Source organism: Tyto alba, unplaced genomic scaffold (assembly GCF_018691265.1).
Source record: "Tyto alba isolate M040663 unplaced genomic scaffold, T.alba_DEE_v4.0 Super-Scaffold_20, whole genome shotgun sequence".
Classification (NCBI taxonomy): Eukaryota; Metazoa; Chordata; class Aves; order Strigiformes; family Tytonidae; genus Tyto; species Tyto alba.
The window spans coordinates 10429450-10442884 of record NW_024881283.1 but is presented as its reverse complement, the minus strand read 5'-3'; the positions used below and the strand labels follow the sequence as shown (position 1 = coordinate 10442884).

The following is a 13435-nucleotide window of genomic DNA, read 5'->3' as shown; positions in this document are numbered from 1 at the left end:
TTTTTAAGTAATTGAGACTGCTTAGAAAATAAAAATGCCCATTTCATTTTAATCATGTACTCTGCAAATTAAAAATGTAAATATCATTAAGAAATCTGTTGCTAACTTAATTTATTTCTGCTGCAGCGCTGTTAAAGGCCTTTGATCTCAGATTAGCGCTTTGATCCGCTCCCTTGGTCAGGGTTACGCGCTGCTGCTGTGGCAAATGCTCTTTCTCAGATGTAAAACACGCAACACCAGAACAGCCTGTTCAAAGGAACGGCAGAGGACGCGTTGCCAATTAGGCCAAGCGAGTCGGAGCCGCGAAGAAGCTTTTTCCCAGCGGGCCCGGGCGCTGCCCGCGCCCAGCCCGGCCCCGGCCCCGCGGGACGAGCCGAGCGGGAGCCAAAGGCGGCAGCTACGCCAACCAAGCCCGCACACCCAGCGGGAGACTTCTCTGAGAGGTGGCACCCCTTTCCTCGCCACCCCTCTCTGCTTTTCATTAAAAAAACAAGCCGCCGTATTCCATTAATTTCTCATTTAGTGCCAGTAAAGTGCTGATACATACATTCTAGCTACAGTGGTTTTAATCAGTTAATTTAACCAGAAGCATTAATAATGTATTTCTTTGCCACTTGACTGCTCGTCTGTTAAACAGCTTCTCCATAGGAGAAGAATGTCACCCCCTGTGACATGAAGTACCTAATAGAGTGCAAATGAAATAGGATTCTGCATGTTCAATATCAAAATGAGAAAAGAGGGAGACACTGTCTCCTGGGAATGGATCAGCCTGCTGTGACGGGCTTTCTGCCCTGGCAGGCAGGAAAATCCCTCCTTATGGGACACACACGTTTTGCATATCTGATTTTCTGGTTGAATTCATTTTCTTGGCATTACTCAGCAAGTACCTGGCCTTCCGTTATGCTGCGAAATGTGGTGGAATCTGAGGTCCCGGGAATGCTGCTCAGTCCGTCAGCTCCCCCCGCTGTGGGGGTCCCGGGCGCCCCCGGAGAGGCGAGCAGCCCTGGGGGAGCCAGGCTGAGAGCAGGACTGTCCCCCCTCTAAACCTCAGCCCGGTGCCGAAGTCTGGCAGCAGCGGCTGTGCTGGCGGGGGCTGCCGGTGCCCGGGGGCTGTCATTAGGGTTAGAAATTGGAATTTTCATGTTCGCTTTTGACGGTGCTGGGGGGACCTGGAGCTCCCGGCCACCTCAGGGACGGGCAGTTCCACGGTGTCTGTCCCTGCTCTGAGCTCACAGCAGGTTCAAAGCAGAGCAGGAGTTGTCTCCCTGCACCACGTCTTGCCTCCCCGAAGGGCGTAAAGGAGCAAATCCGGCAGCGTCAGCCGGGACACTCCGGCGATCCAAGCGAGACCACGGCGGGGCTGTGCTGAGCCCCTGCTTGGCTCCATCGCGCTGTAGGGTATCGTGGACACGGGGGAAGCTTCCAGCTGGGCAGGTCCCTCCTGGGCTTCGTCATGGAGGCAGAGTGAACCTGGGGCCCTCGGAAAATACCGCTGGAAATACCCAAACAGAGCTGGAAATACTCTGGACCTGAGAGACAGAGAAACTGCCAGAGGAGTAACTTTTGCCTGCTCCGGGACAGGCCCGATTGCTTTTGATTCCCGTAAAAGAGATGAGTAATGAGTACAGGCGGCGTGTGAGTGTGAGCAGCCCAGGCACACTGGCTCTGAGGTTAATCCTCGTCCTGCGTTCCGAGTCAGATCCTCCTCCTGGGTTTTTAGCAATTAGCATCCGGAGAGGGAGCAGGCTCTGTGGGCAGGGGACAGCTTGGGCCCGCGAGCAGCAGCAGCAGCAGATTCCTGCACAGGCTCTCTCTTGCGTGATGCATGTTTATGAAGCCTGAAATTGCTTTGGAAACGTGGCGGTGCTGCATCCCATTAAGCAGTGCCCCACTGAAGTGACAGGGCTGGTGCATGATCAGCAGCAGTTTAAGGGGACAGGAACGCAGACCCATTCTGTCAAAACTGGAAACCCACTGACAGACCTAAGAAATGATTTGCAGCTCCTCCCCAGAAGGTTTGTTTCCCTAAGCTTGCAAGTTCTGTCTGCTGCCTTTGCGCCGAGCCCGGCACACGCAGAGTCCCCGGGGAGGAGCAGGGCAGAGAGCTCCACCGCACACCCACGGGCTGCAAGGGCTGCCCGGGTGGGAGAAAGGGCTCTCGACTGAATCGGTGCTGGGGGGTGGGAGCCCCCAGCACTCCTCGGCACCGCCTTCCTCCCTCCTCGGTTGACAGGATGATTCTGTTTCTGGCTGGAGAACACCAGCTGGCATCGACATCAGGTAGAGGGGCTCTGCTCAGCGCCTGGCAGAGCGAGGGACCGACCCCAGCTTCAGCTGCATTTACTCGTGGAGCATTTTATAGTAGCAGCTCCTTGGGGGAAAGGGCAAGGAGAGGTTTCTTGTGAACAAATCTGTCATTGCTTTTCCTTTTTGGTGATATTTATTGCCTTCCGGATTTTGCTGCTTTCGCTGCATTCAGTATTATTGCATCTGAGACTCTAACAGTCCCACGCTGACAGGCAATCTCGGGGAGTTTCAGCTCCATTCCCAGCGCACAACCCGGTGCTCCTGAGAACTTTCTTTTACTTCCCACCAGTGTTATCTCATTTCTCTTTATTGCTATAAACACCAGCCCTGGAGGGACCTGGACCACAACAGTGAAATATTCTCCACCAGACTGGTCAGATAAGCAGAAGCATCGATTCTCAAAGCCTACCCAGGGAAGGCATGTCTTGTGAGGAAGGGTTCTCCCATCCTCCTGCCCTGGGGACGAGCCTGGAGAAACAGGCACTAAATTACGTGTACTGGTCCTGATCAGCCCATTTGCTAATATTGTCCCCAAAACACAACACATCAGAAGAGGACAAATTGCCATGCCACAGCCAGCCCTGCTGTTTAATAAGAAAGACATTTTGTAAGCTCGGAGAAAAAAAAATACATAAAATACAGATCTCTGGGCAGGAGAGGCCTGTGAGACGGAGGCAGGAGCTCTCACATCCCCGGAGGAGCTCAGGCTGGCTCCATCCTCAGTAAGAGCTATTTCAAAACAAGTATTTCTTCCAGGATGTCACATGGAAGGAGACTGTCAGAAAGCTGTCTAAATGTGTTAACAACACTGTCAGCGGGGGAGAGAAAAGTGTTATCAGAAATAGTTGTTCTTCAAAGCTAAGTAACTCAGTGATTTCATAAGGAGTAAAAGATAAGAGATCACACCACACACTGAGGGCTGTTGGAATTTTCTTTCCGAGAATGAAGCTGTTTGTTTTGTTAAAAAGGGGAAGGGGGGAGAAAGTGAAAACCTAAAATACTTCGACTTTCTTGACTTAGCTTTCAAAAAATCTAAAAATAGCTTTGATTGCGCTCAGCCTGCGCAGGCGCCGCGCAGGATGGGCGAGAGCACTGGAACAGGATCCCCATCCCACTGACCAGGCTGCTCCCCCGCTCCCTCCCGGGGCCATTCCAAAGGTTTTCCAGCCTCACCGCTGGCGATGGGAGGAACGCGGCCTGTCTTTGCTTGATGCAGACAGACCTGGGCCTGTTCTGGTCGGCATCGGGGGGATTTGGGGTGTTCCATGGGGTCCAGACTTTGCCCCGGACAGAGAGGCTCGTTTGCTGCTGCTCAGAGTGAGATCCTCCGTGTTTTGCAGCTAAGCCGCCCCTCGCCTGCAGCACCAGCCTCCTTCCCGTGGCCTGGCCCTACTCTTGCTCTTCTAGTCTAGATCTAAAGCAGAGTTTCAGGTGTTTGCTTTGGATTCTTATTTTGAATCTTCAAAATTCCCCACCTCAGCAGCAGTGTCAGTGGTCATCAAATAAAATAACATAAAGTAACAAGACGTGAAGTTGATTCCAATTAGCATGTTTTCTCATATGCTGATTGACATTCTCTGGAGAGCAATTAGCCTGCTTTAAAGGTAAAAGACAACTGAATAATTATTTAACCTGCCTGGTGATTGATATTTACAATCCAAGAAGTCAGATGTAATAATGGACGACTCCATCAAAAATATGCAAAAGTAAGGGAAAATGGTTGATAGCGTTTGGTCCTGTCCTACTGAGGAGATACTGACAGTTTGTGTTGAGGCATCTCTACAAGGCTGACACCCAGACCCGGACCCCGTTGCACCAAAGGCCATACAACCCTGGCACAAAAAGGTATTCAGGGGAAAACATATATGCAAAGAAACTCAACCCGAAGTTGATAAACCTCAGAGTGTGTTGCACAACACATAGCATTGCGCAGGGAGCCTGTGGGCTGCACTGACTGGTCAAGGGAACAGCGTGGTCCTTCCTGGGATAGATCAGGCAGCAAATACTCTGATGAACCTCAGGAGAACGTTACGAAGTGTGACAGACCTCAGCACGGCTGACTTTTATCTGTCTGCAAAGCTACAGGAGTTAAAGGAAGAAGGAGGGGGAAGCTGGGACCTGAGCAGACAGAGGCAATACTGGGAAAACATCGTTAGCACAGGGTCAAATGAGCAGCATCCATTAATCTCCGGGACATTTGAAATAACTTCAAAAATAGGGTGGAGGCAGAAATGGTTTAGAGAGAGACAGCAACACTAAAGGGCCTTTAGTTTTACTATCTCAGGTGAAACTTTTTTATAGGTAGTATATAAAAGTGGAAACTGTTTTGTTGTTGACTTTTTATAGCCCATTGACTTTCTATACTTTAATAAGAGTAGAGTCACAGTGAGGTTACTGTCGCAAGACCCGCACATCATCCCTCTCTCGGGGAGCACAGGGAGAGCTGACCAAGTCCATTCCTCCGAACACTTTGCAGCAGCCCAGTTTTGCACTGCTTCATCTTCCCTGTTGAGGGCTGCAGGGGATGCAGGAGTCCCCCCCGCCCAGTGACGAGCCAGCTGATGTCACATCCCTCATTCTTGCCATAGCACAAGCTGATATTCTCCATTTTGCTCAAATGGAAAAGCTGCAACAATTATTTTCATAATTAGCTGGCTTTTCAAATTAACGCCGGCTATGCTATGTAATCATGATGAAGATTACGCATTAATCAGCTGTTTCAAGCCAGTTATTAGGCTCTTTAAATAATGATCAGGATGAACATCTCTAGAGGAGAGGCGTGCAAGCCAAGAGGGACGGGGCTGTGCTCAGCACGCCCGGCTGCCGTGCCGACCCGCCGACAGGCGCTCCCCGGCCCCCGAGCTTCTGGGGATCGAGCGGGCTGTTGCACGCGGTGGCTGCTCTTCAACACCTTGGCAACCGCAGCAGGTATCACATTGTCCCAGTATATTCAGCGTCCAGCAGTATAACCAGAAATATATTACTTCTGCCTGTCTGCTTTCTCATTGCCTGGCACTAAATTCAAGGTATTGGGTGGCTGCACAGAAAATTCTTTTCTGTCAAAAAGCCTATTATATCCAGCTGGATGTCTGGAACGTGAATTTATTTGGGATCAAACACCAATAATCCACATACCCAGTCCTTCTCTATTCTATCGTGGTAAGACATGCTCCAAAGCAGCCCTAAAAGCTCTGGGCTAGGAGAAAGCCTAATGTCAGCTAGTTGATAATCAATGTAACATGAACACGGTTATCACTTCAGGATGATGCTAGAAAATAAAAAATCCCTTGCTAAAATGTTCTGGGCAGTAAAGCTTTGAACAGAAAGACAGGGATGAATCTCACACTCACTTGAGTTTTGCTTATTGTTTCTGCTATAATATTGTGTATGAACTTTCTCTGCCCTAAGAAGCTTAGATCGAGCTACCAGCATGTGCAAGCTTTGATATGGATGAATAATTTTCCTTCCACCGGTCAATAACCAAATGTTTTGGCGTGATCCTGTGGGAATGAGACACTTGGACAGTTTTGCTAGTCTCCTGCTTACACTGCGGGGCATTCCAGATTGAAAACCTGGTCATAAGTAACTTGCTGAGGATCACGTGGGACTGAAATGGTTCCCCAGAATGAGCATTCAGCCTCTTTTTCTTTATTCTTCCCCATATTACCAGAGTCAGTACTGAGATCAGTAATATTTTTTTTTCTATCGGAGACATGCAGTGAACAGCTCTAATGTTTTTGGATGTTTATGCATGCAAATTAATTACCACACTCACTTTACAGCTGGGGGCACGGATGCGCAAAGTCTGCAGGGGAAGAGGAGGGAAGTGACTGGCCGGGGCCGCGGGGAGCAGAGCCGTGCGAGGCCCCCGCGCCCGCCTCGGCACCCTCGCTGCGGGACCCTCCGCGCATCGCCGCTGGGGCCGGCTCAGCCCACGGCGCTGGTCGGGTTCCCGGGAGGGCGCACGGAGCAAGGCCGTCGACAGAAACGTCAGATCCGCTCTTGCCAAACACCAAGGTGCCACAAAAACTATAGAGAATGCGTTCTGGCTCCTGGAGGAGGATTCGTGCAGTTGCTTGAAAGCTAGGAGGGCTGAGTAGACATCCGTTGTATATAGCAAAACATTTTAGGACTACCTTAAATTGAAGAGGAAGATTTTCCTTCTGCTAATGAACCCAGAGACCATCTGGTACCAATTGCACTTGCTTATCTCGTTCGTCCATTAATTATTTTGGTTTACTTTTTAATAAGATCGAGCAAGGTTTATGTGTCTTTCCATGGTTCTGTAAGGGGCACAGGATGGTGCCTACATCTCAGAGACAAGGACGTGCAATTACATAATTTACGCCTGCACTGAGTCACTTCAATTAGAGTGGCTGTCAGTGGGGAACTGAGGACAAGACTCACAGATACAGAGCCAAGAAACCGAGCGATACCGTGACATGAGCTTGTTGCCCTTGGGGAGGTGTAATGGCATTAACCACTTCTGAACATGGGAAAGCATGCATTCAAGATGCGCATTACTGAGCAGATAAGCTGTAGGGTAGGCAAATTCAGAAGTCTCTGCTGGTCTGAATTAAGAACTTGGATAACTAAACATGAAGAACAATATAAGATGACAAGGGCACTGAGAATGGCACTAAAAATAGCAAGCAGCAGTGCTGCACTGCCTGCCTCCTGCGTGAGGACTTGGAGGTGGGTGGACAGGGAGGGGAGGGTCCAGCGTGGCACGGAGGGAACGGCAGTGCCGGCTTCAGACCACCGGACCTCCTCGGAGCACAAGCCTGGAGCATCTCTGCAGCTGAGCAATAAGGCAGTCCACACTTCCCAATGTCTGGGCCGAAAGTTTTACGGGAAGCCACTCATCTGTTTCATAAAAATATTCCAAGATTTTAAATTTGTCCCCTATTACCCTGCAAAGCTAGCATTCTGAACACTTTCATGGACCACCATATAGCAAAAAAACCCAGATGTCTTAATGTCTTTATTTCAGTCGAGGAAATGTCCTGGACAACGCCTTGTTCAGCCTGCAAATGTCACAGCTCTGTCCAAGAGTCTCCTGATCCTTCCTACATAAGATTATGAATCAAACTTTATGTGGCTTAATGCTGGTTTTGTCTTGTCTTGCAGGAGGAATCTTTGAGTATGCAGATGGCCCCAACACCCAGGTTATGAGTGCTGAGGAGCAAGCCTTCAGATTTTCTGCCAATATTATTAATAGAAACAGAACTTTGTTGCCTAACACAACACTAACCTATGACATTCAGAGGATACACTTCCACGACAGCTTTGAAGCAACTAAGAAAGGTAAGAGCACAGCACACTTAGCAGTTTTGAGGCCATTTATTCAGAAAAAAAAGGCACAGTTTCACTTGAGACCCAGCAGCTCATTTTGTCCTGCTCTAGTCAGTGACTGAGATGAGAAGTCCTCCAGGAGCTGACCTTCTGGAGGCATTTTAATATAAGGGGAACAACTATTCCATTTTCCCTCTGCAAACCTCACAAAACTCCTTTCAGTGTTTGCTTCTAATACCGAGCGAAGGTCTGTAGGCCGTGCCTTTGTTTATTTTACCGTATCCCTGGCAGTTGTAACATCCATAGCGCAGACATGCTGTTCTCTTCCTAACAGTCATTTTTCAGTATCAGGTAACAGCAGCCCCCTTGAATTCCTGAAGGGGAGGGAAGAAATGGGACTAGGCGGCAAAGGCTGTGGAGCTGATGGCCTGAGGGCTTGCTGAGTTTGCTTCTGTCTGGGGAGAAATGAAACCTGCTGCCCGAGCTCGCAGCCTAAGAGGGGCAGCTCCGCGAGCGGGGCTGGCGGCTCACAGGCGACTTCGCTCAGCCCCGCTGACCCTTTTTACGCTGGTTTTGGTGCGGAGGGTTCCCCGGAGCTCTGCCCGGCACCGCCGGGAGCACCCGGCGCGGCTGAGCCGGGCGCGGGGGCAAGGGCAGGAGCAGGAGCAGCGCAGGCAGGACCCGCGGCAGGGCCACGCGTGGCCGTGGGCACCCGGCTCCTCGGCTGCGTCCCTGCCCCTTGCGCTGGGACCAGTTGCTTCCCTAAAACCTTTTAATGAAACGCAGCCGCCACAGAGCTCCTGCCGACAGTGCTAAGCCCCCGCACCCTGCAGGGGCAGGTCAGAGCTAATCCATTCCTGTTCCTCTGAGAAACTTTTAATTTATTCCCCGCCCCCCCCCCCAAAAAAAAAAAAATGCAGCCCCCCCAAATGCAGCTCTTCTGTTTTAATTTCTCAGTGAAAGCTTGAACAAAGCTATGAAAGGCATCATTTTGCAGGAGAAATAGTTCTGTTACAATCGATGGAAAAACACATTTGTCAGGGCGATTCTGATCATCTCTGGGTGTTTCTTTCACAACTCCGGAGGCTCAGCCATTTCTAACACACTGGAGCCGTTGTTCCCCCTCTGGAAACGTCCTTGTGCCTCTAAGCACCGGTCCAGACCCTCGCCTGCCAGAATTCCTCCTCCTCCTCTGCCTCTCACTGTAATTACCTGATATTTATACTGCCGTTAGTGCCCAGAAGCTTCTCTGTCCATGCCCTGCTCCACGGCCCAGGTCAGGAAGAAGCCGTTTGCGTCCCCACGGCTGCCCCAGCGCTCCCCCCTCCCGCAGAGGTGCCCTGTTCGCTCCTGACAGCATCCTTCCCTTTTCCAGCCTGTGACCAGCTCGCTCTGGGGGTCGTAGCAATATTCGGACCTTCCCAAGGCTCCTGCACCAACGCCGTCCAGTCCATTTGCAACGCCCTGGAAGTCCCTCACATACAGCTTCGATGGAAGCATCACCCTTTGGATAACAAGGACACTTTCTACGTCAACCTGTATCCCGACTATGCTTCCCTTAGCCATGCCATTCTGGACCTTGTGCAGTATTTGAAATGGAGGTCAGCCACTGTGGTTTACGATGACAGCACAGGTAGGTAAAGGAGGGGCTTTAAAGGAGGGATCCAGGAGACTTTTTTGTTGTGGGTCCCATTTAGGAACTTTCTAACGAACCCTTTCAGGAGCAAAATGACACCCCCACGCAATAATCAGTGCACGGGGCCACAGGTTCCCAAGCATTCAGGCGAGCATTGTAGGAGGCCCTGGGATCCTTTCTGAAGCATTTAATTCCCAAAGCGCTTAGAAAATGGGTAACCCTCAGCACCGCCCCAGCTGACAGAGGGTCAAGGGGAGGATTAATTGTCCGCCGGTGTGATCTGGCTCAGCGCGGCTGTATTTGGCACCGCGGTGCCCATCTACGCAAGCAGAGACCTTGGTCTGCGGCTGGCACTGAGGGTGCAGTTTCCCAGCTAAAAGCAAAAGCAGTTCCGGAAAGTTTTTTGTTTTCTGGCTAATTCTGTGAAGCACAGCTGACAAAGTTTTTGCTTTGCAACAGCTAAAGAAAGCTGTTGATGATTAAACAAAACAAAGCACTGCACAGCACTATAGATAAAAAAACCCCCCAAACAAAAGACACATTGGATAGCCTGTCCAACCTAATTCCACTAAACCAAATGGTTTCTTTAAGGGAGGGCTGATGAGAACACAATTTGACATTCCTGTTTTGCAAATGTGGGTCACAGTATGTTCCCTTCGTGGCATACTCTAATGTATTTCTTCTACTATGCAGAGGGTTATGCTTTTCTTTTTCTCCTTGCAATAGGCATCTGCTGAATTTCTTCTTGCAACATTAGATACCAATAATTCCTGCTCAGCTGCACCCAGCATGGCTTTGTACCTTCTGCAAAAAAAAGAAATTAATTCTAAGGGTAGTAAGAAAGTTACAAGTTGCGATTAAGTGACTGTTATGAACTATGATATTCATAAATCTAAGCGCATATTAATTTTTGTCTTTTGCTGTTATGCATTGTAAATACTGCAGATTTTAATTTGTTGTATAGCTGATTATCACATTCTGTCCTTTCTCAAGGGCACATTTGCTTAAGAAAATACGTTGTGACCCCAGAGATGTCAAAGGTTAGGACCAATCTGCTATTCTCCTCGTCCTACCTAGTGCCGGGGCCTCAGCAATACCATGTCTGGGTACAGGGGCAGCAGGGAAACAGCAGGAAAAGCCAGTCTGCCTTAGAACATCTGTCCTGGAAATATCTGGGGGTTTAATGGTTGATACATGACTCCTTGGCTTTGATACGCCTTTAGCAACGGCCATTTGGGGGAGGGAGGAAAGTCCTGATTGCAACCATTAAATAATATAGGAAGAAATAACTTGCTGTGATACCCAGCCTGCAGGGCAGAGGCAGACTTTCCTGTAACTCTGTGGGTTTGTCTCTGTGCAATGCCTGAAGGCCTTATACGGCTGCAAGAGCTCATCATGGCCCCGTCGAGGTACAATATCCGGCTGAAAATCCGCCAGCTCCCGCTGGACACCGACGATGCCCGGCCGCTGCTGAAGGAGATGAAGCGGGGCAGGGAATTCCGCATCATCTTCGACTGCAGCCACTTGATGGCAGCTCAGATCCTCAAGCAGGTGAGCGGGGGGCGATGGGGACCCGGGCGCACGGGGTGGCCCTGCGGACAGGGGGGCAGCCCCACGGACAGACAGGGGGGCAGCCCCACGGACAGACAGGGGGGCAGCCCCACGGACAGACGGGGGGCAGCCCTGCGGACAGACAGGGGGGCAGCCCCGCAGACAGACAGGGGGGCAGCCCCACGGACAGACGGGGGGCAGCCCCACGGACAGACAGGGGGGCAGCCCCACGGACAGACGGGGGGGCAGCCCCGCGGACAGATGGGGGGAAGCCCCGCGGACAGGGGGGTAGCCCTGCGGACAGACAGGGGGGCAGCCCCACGGACAGACAGGGGGGCAGCCCCGCGGACAGACGGGGGGCAGCCCCGCGGCCTGCCCTCTGGCCCCACGAGCCACAGCCACGCTAAAAGCTGCCACCTGTCCGTTCTCCGAGGACACCACCGGATTTCTGCCGAACACGTAGTTTTCACTGAAACGCTGGACGCACCAAAAAGCGACTGTTGGTTCAAACGGCGCGTTGGGGGAGGCAGCGCCGAGCGCGGGCTGGGGGGCGGCAGGCAGGGTCTGCCCCGGGCCACGGCTCTGCCCGCTCGGTTCGCCCTCGCCAGCGCCAAAGCCCTCCGGTCCCCTCGGCGCTGCATCGCACCCCGGGTTTGCAGAGGGGCGCGGGCGGGGGGCAGGGTGTAAGCCGCTCGGTTTTGGTGGGCTCCCTCCGGCGCTGCGCTCGCAGCCCCCCGGCACGCAGCCAGCCCTGGGCCGTCCCTTCCCGGGCCCTGTGTGCAGTTCGTGGACTTTAAGCCAGATGTCAGTGATTTTCCATTTATTTGGTCTCTCTCCTTTCTCCCCGAGTTCCTCCACTGGCGTTTTTCACAGGCCATAAGGTTTGCTGCTCAGCCCAGCTCCTCCTCGTTTCCAAATGCCTTTAGGTTTCAGGGTCACTATGAGGCAAACGCTCTCACAAAGAAGGCGAAAAACCAGCCGGTGGAAGCGTTGCTTATATCAGCCCAGCAAGACACTATCACATAGATTAAATAGATCCCCCGAAGGGCTAAGAAAGCCAGCACATGGAAAGAGACTTCTCTTGCAGCCTGCTTGATGCAAAATGAAGGGAAGTGCTCAGAGAAATCAGAAAGCCTGGGAGGGATTATTAAAGAAAGCAATATAAGGGACTCATTGTCTCCTGCCTATTATTTTAACATGCTGGCTGTGTTTGGTGCTGTTCACTTATTATGCAGTTTATTATAGTTTATTGTGCCATCTGCTCTGCTCATCACTGTGAGTGCAGAGTGAGGAAGATGGAGGAGAGGGGGGACTAGGGGGAAAGAAGTCTTTCTAAATCCTTCTGGCTGGTTTTGTTTGTGTGTTGTTGTTTTTCAGGACCCAAAGCCATGGATTTCAGCTTAGCAATATTATATAGCGTATTTTTACTCAGGAAAAAGCTGTTCAATATTTTCAGAGTTTGGGAAGGCGCAGAAACCCAAACCACATCCTGGCTGGCCTCTGCACAGCCGTACGCCCTGGTGTCCCTGAGCAGTGCAACCGTGACCCTCGTGTCTCTCCCACTGCTGGCAGTTGCATTTGCTGAAGAATTAGGAAGCTCAGAAACTTCATCTTTTCCAACTTTTCTGCCCATACCAAGAAATGCACATCTAGGGGTGCCACCTTCACTTGTGAAACAGCTCTCTTCTTTTCCACAGGATGGGTTAGAAAAACAGGCTTCCTGACCCCTACTCCACGCTGCGCTCCTCACACTCTGCTTTGCACATTCACCAAAAGTACGAGCTGGGTAAAGCCAAAACCATCTCCTGGAAGAGGGGAGTCTGATTTTGCTTTTCAGTGTTAGAAAAACAACCCACAGAAAAAAAAACTCTGGAGTGCAAAAAAAGTCAGGGAAGAATGGCCCAGCCTTCTGTTTGTCCTGGAAACAATACCGTTCATATTTTATTGCTATTATTTGCCTTTTGTAGCATTTTGGTAACTACAGCAGTTAGCTGTGCAGACGTTTGCCCTCCGGTGTTTGCTCCCACCAGGCACAGTCCCCGGTGCCTCTCGGCTGTGCTGCCCACCCTGGTGCTGCACTGACGGATGGCAAAAAGGTTCTCTCAAGACTTGTGCTAAAATTTCCGCCTCTCGGTAGTGACTTCAGCTGCGCATCTTTAGGTAACACAGAATGGTCCGAGCAACTCCAGCCTACGTTCACTAAGGTGGCCCTGACTAAACACACACCGTCATGCCGGTCCAGATCTCGCTCCCAAGTTACCTCAGGTAACACGCTCCCACGGCACACGGGTAGCAAGGCACTTCACTGACAATCTGGGCAGTATTTTTAAGCAGGAGTAATAAAAGAGCCCCCACGGTTTAGTAATCCATGAATAACAACACAAGAGCTGGCACAGAGACCTACAGATGACGTTGCCGCATGCTGCTCTAGTCTGGGTTCATCGGAGTGTCTGAGACATCAAGCCATTCGTTATTTTACCCTCTTGGACAAACAAGCCATTGTAGGAACCTACCAGAGAGCTAGACCTGCTCACGAGGTCTTCCCACCCTACCCCAGCTTCTCTGGCCTTGCTCATTTTTGGTCACTTGTTAATGCTTCACATCTGTTCTCTGGCTTCCCAGCTCCCCCGTTCTCCTTGGCAGCTG

General features: G+C 51.1%; 1 protein-coding gene across 2 annotated transcripts in view; it reads left to right on the top strand.

Moving 5' to 3' along the window:
- Positions 1-13435, top strand: part of GRIK3 (glutamate ionotropic receptor kainate type subunit 3) — a 125887-nt gene that overhangs the window by 61325 nt on the left and 51127 nt on the right. For both annotated transcript variants that reach the window (XM_042793516.1, XM_032987106.2), the window contains exons 2-4: positions 7438-7614; positions 8978-9235; positions 10608-10789. In XM_042793516.1, coding sequence (XP_042649450.1) covers positions 7438-7614; positions 8978-9235; positions 10608-10789 — 617 coding nt within the window. The remainder of the gene's footprint in view (positions 1-7437; positions 7615-8977; positions 9236-10607; positions 10790-13435) is intronic.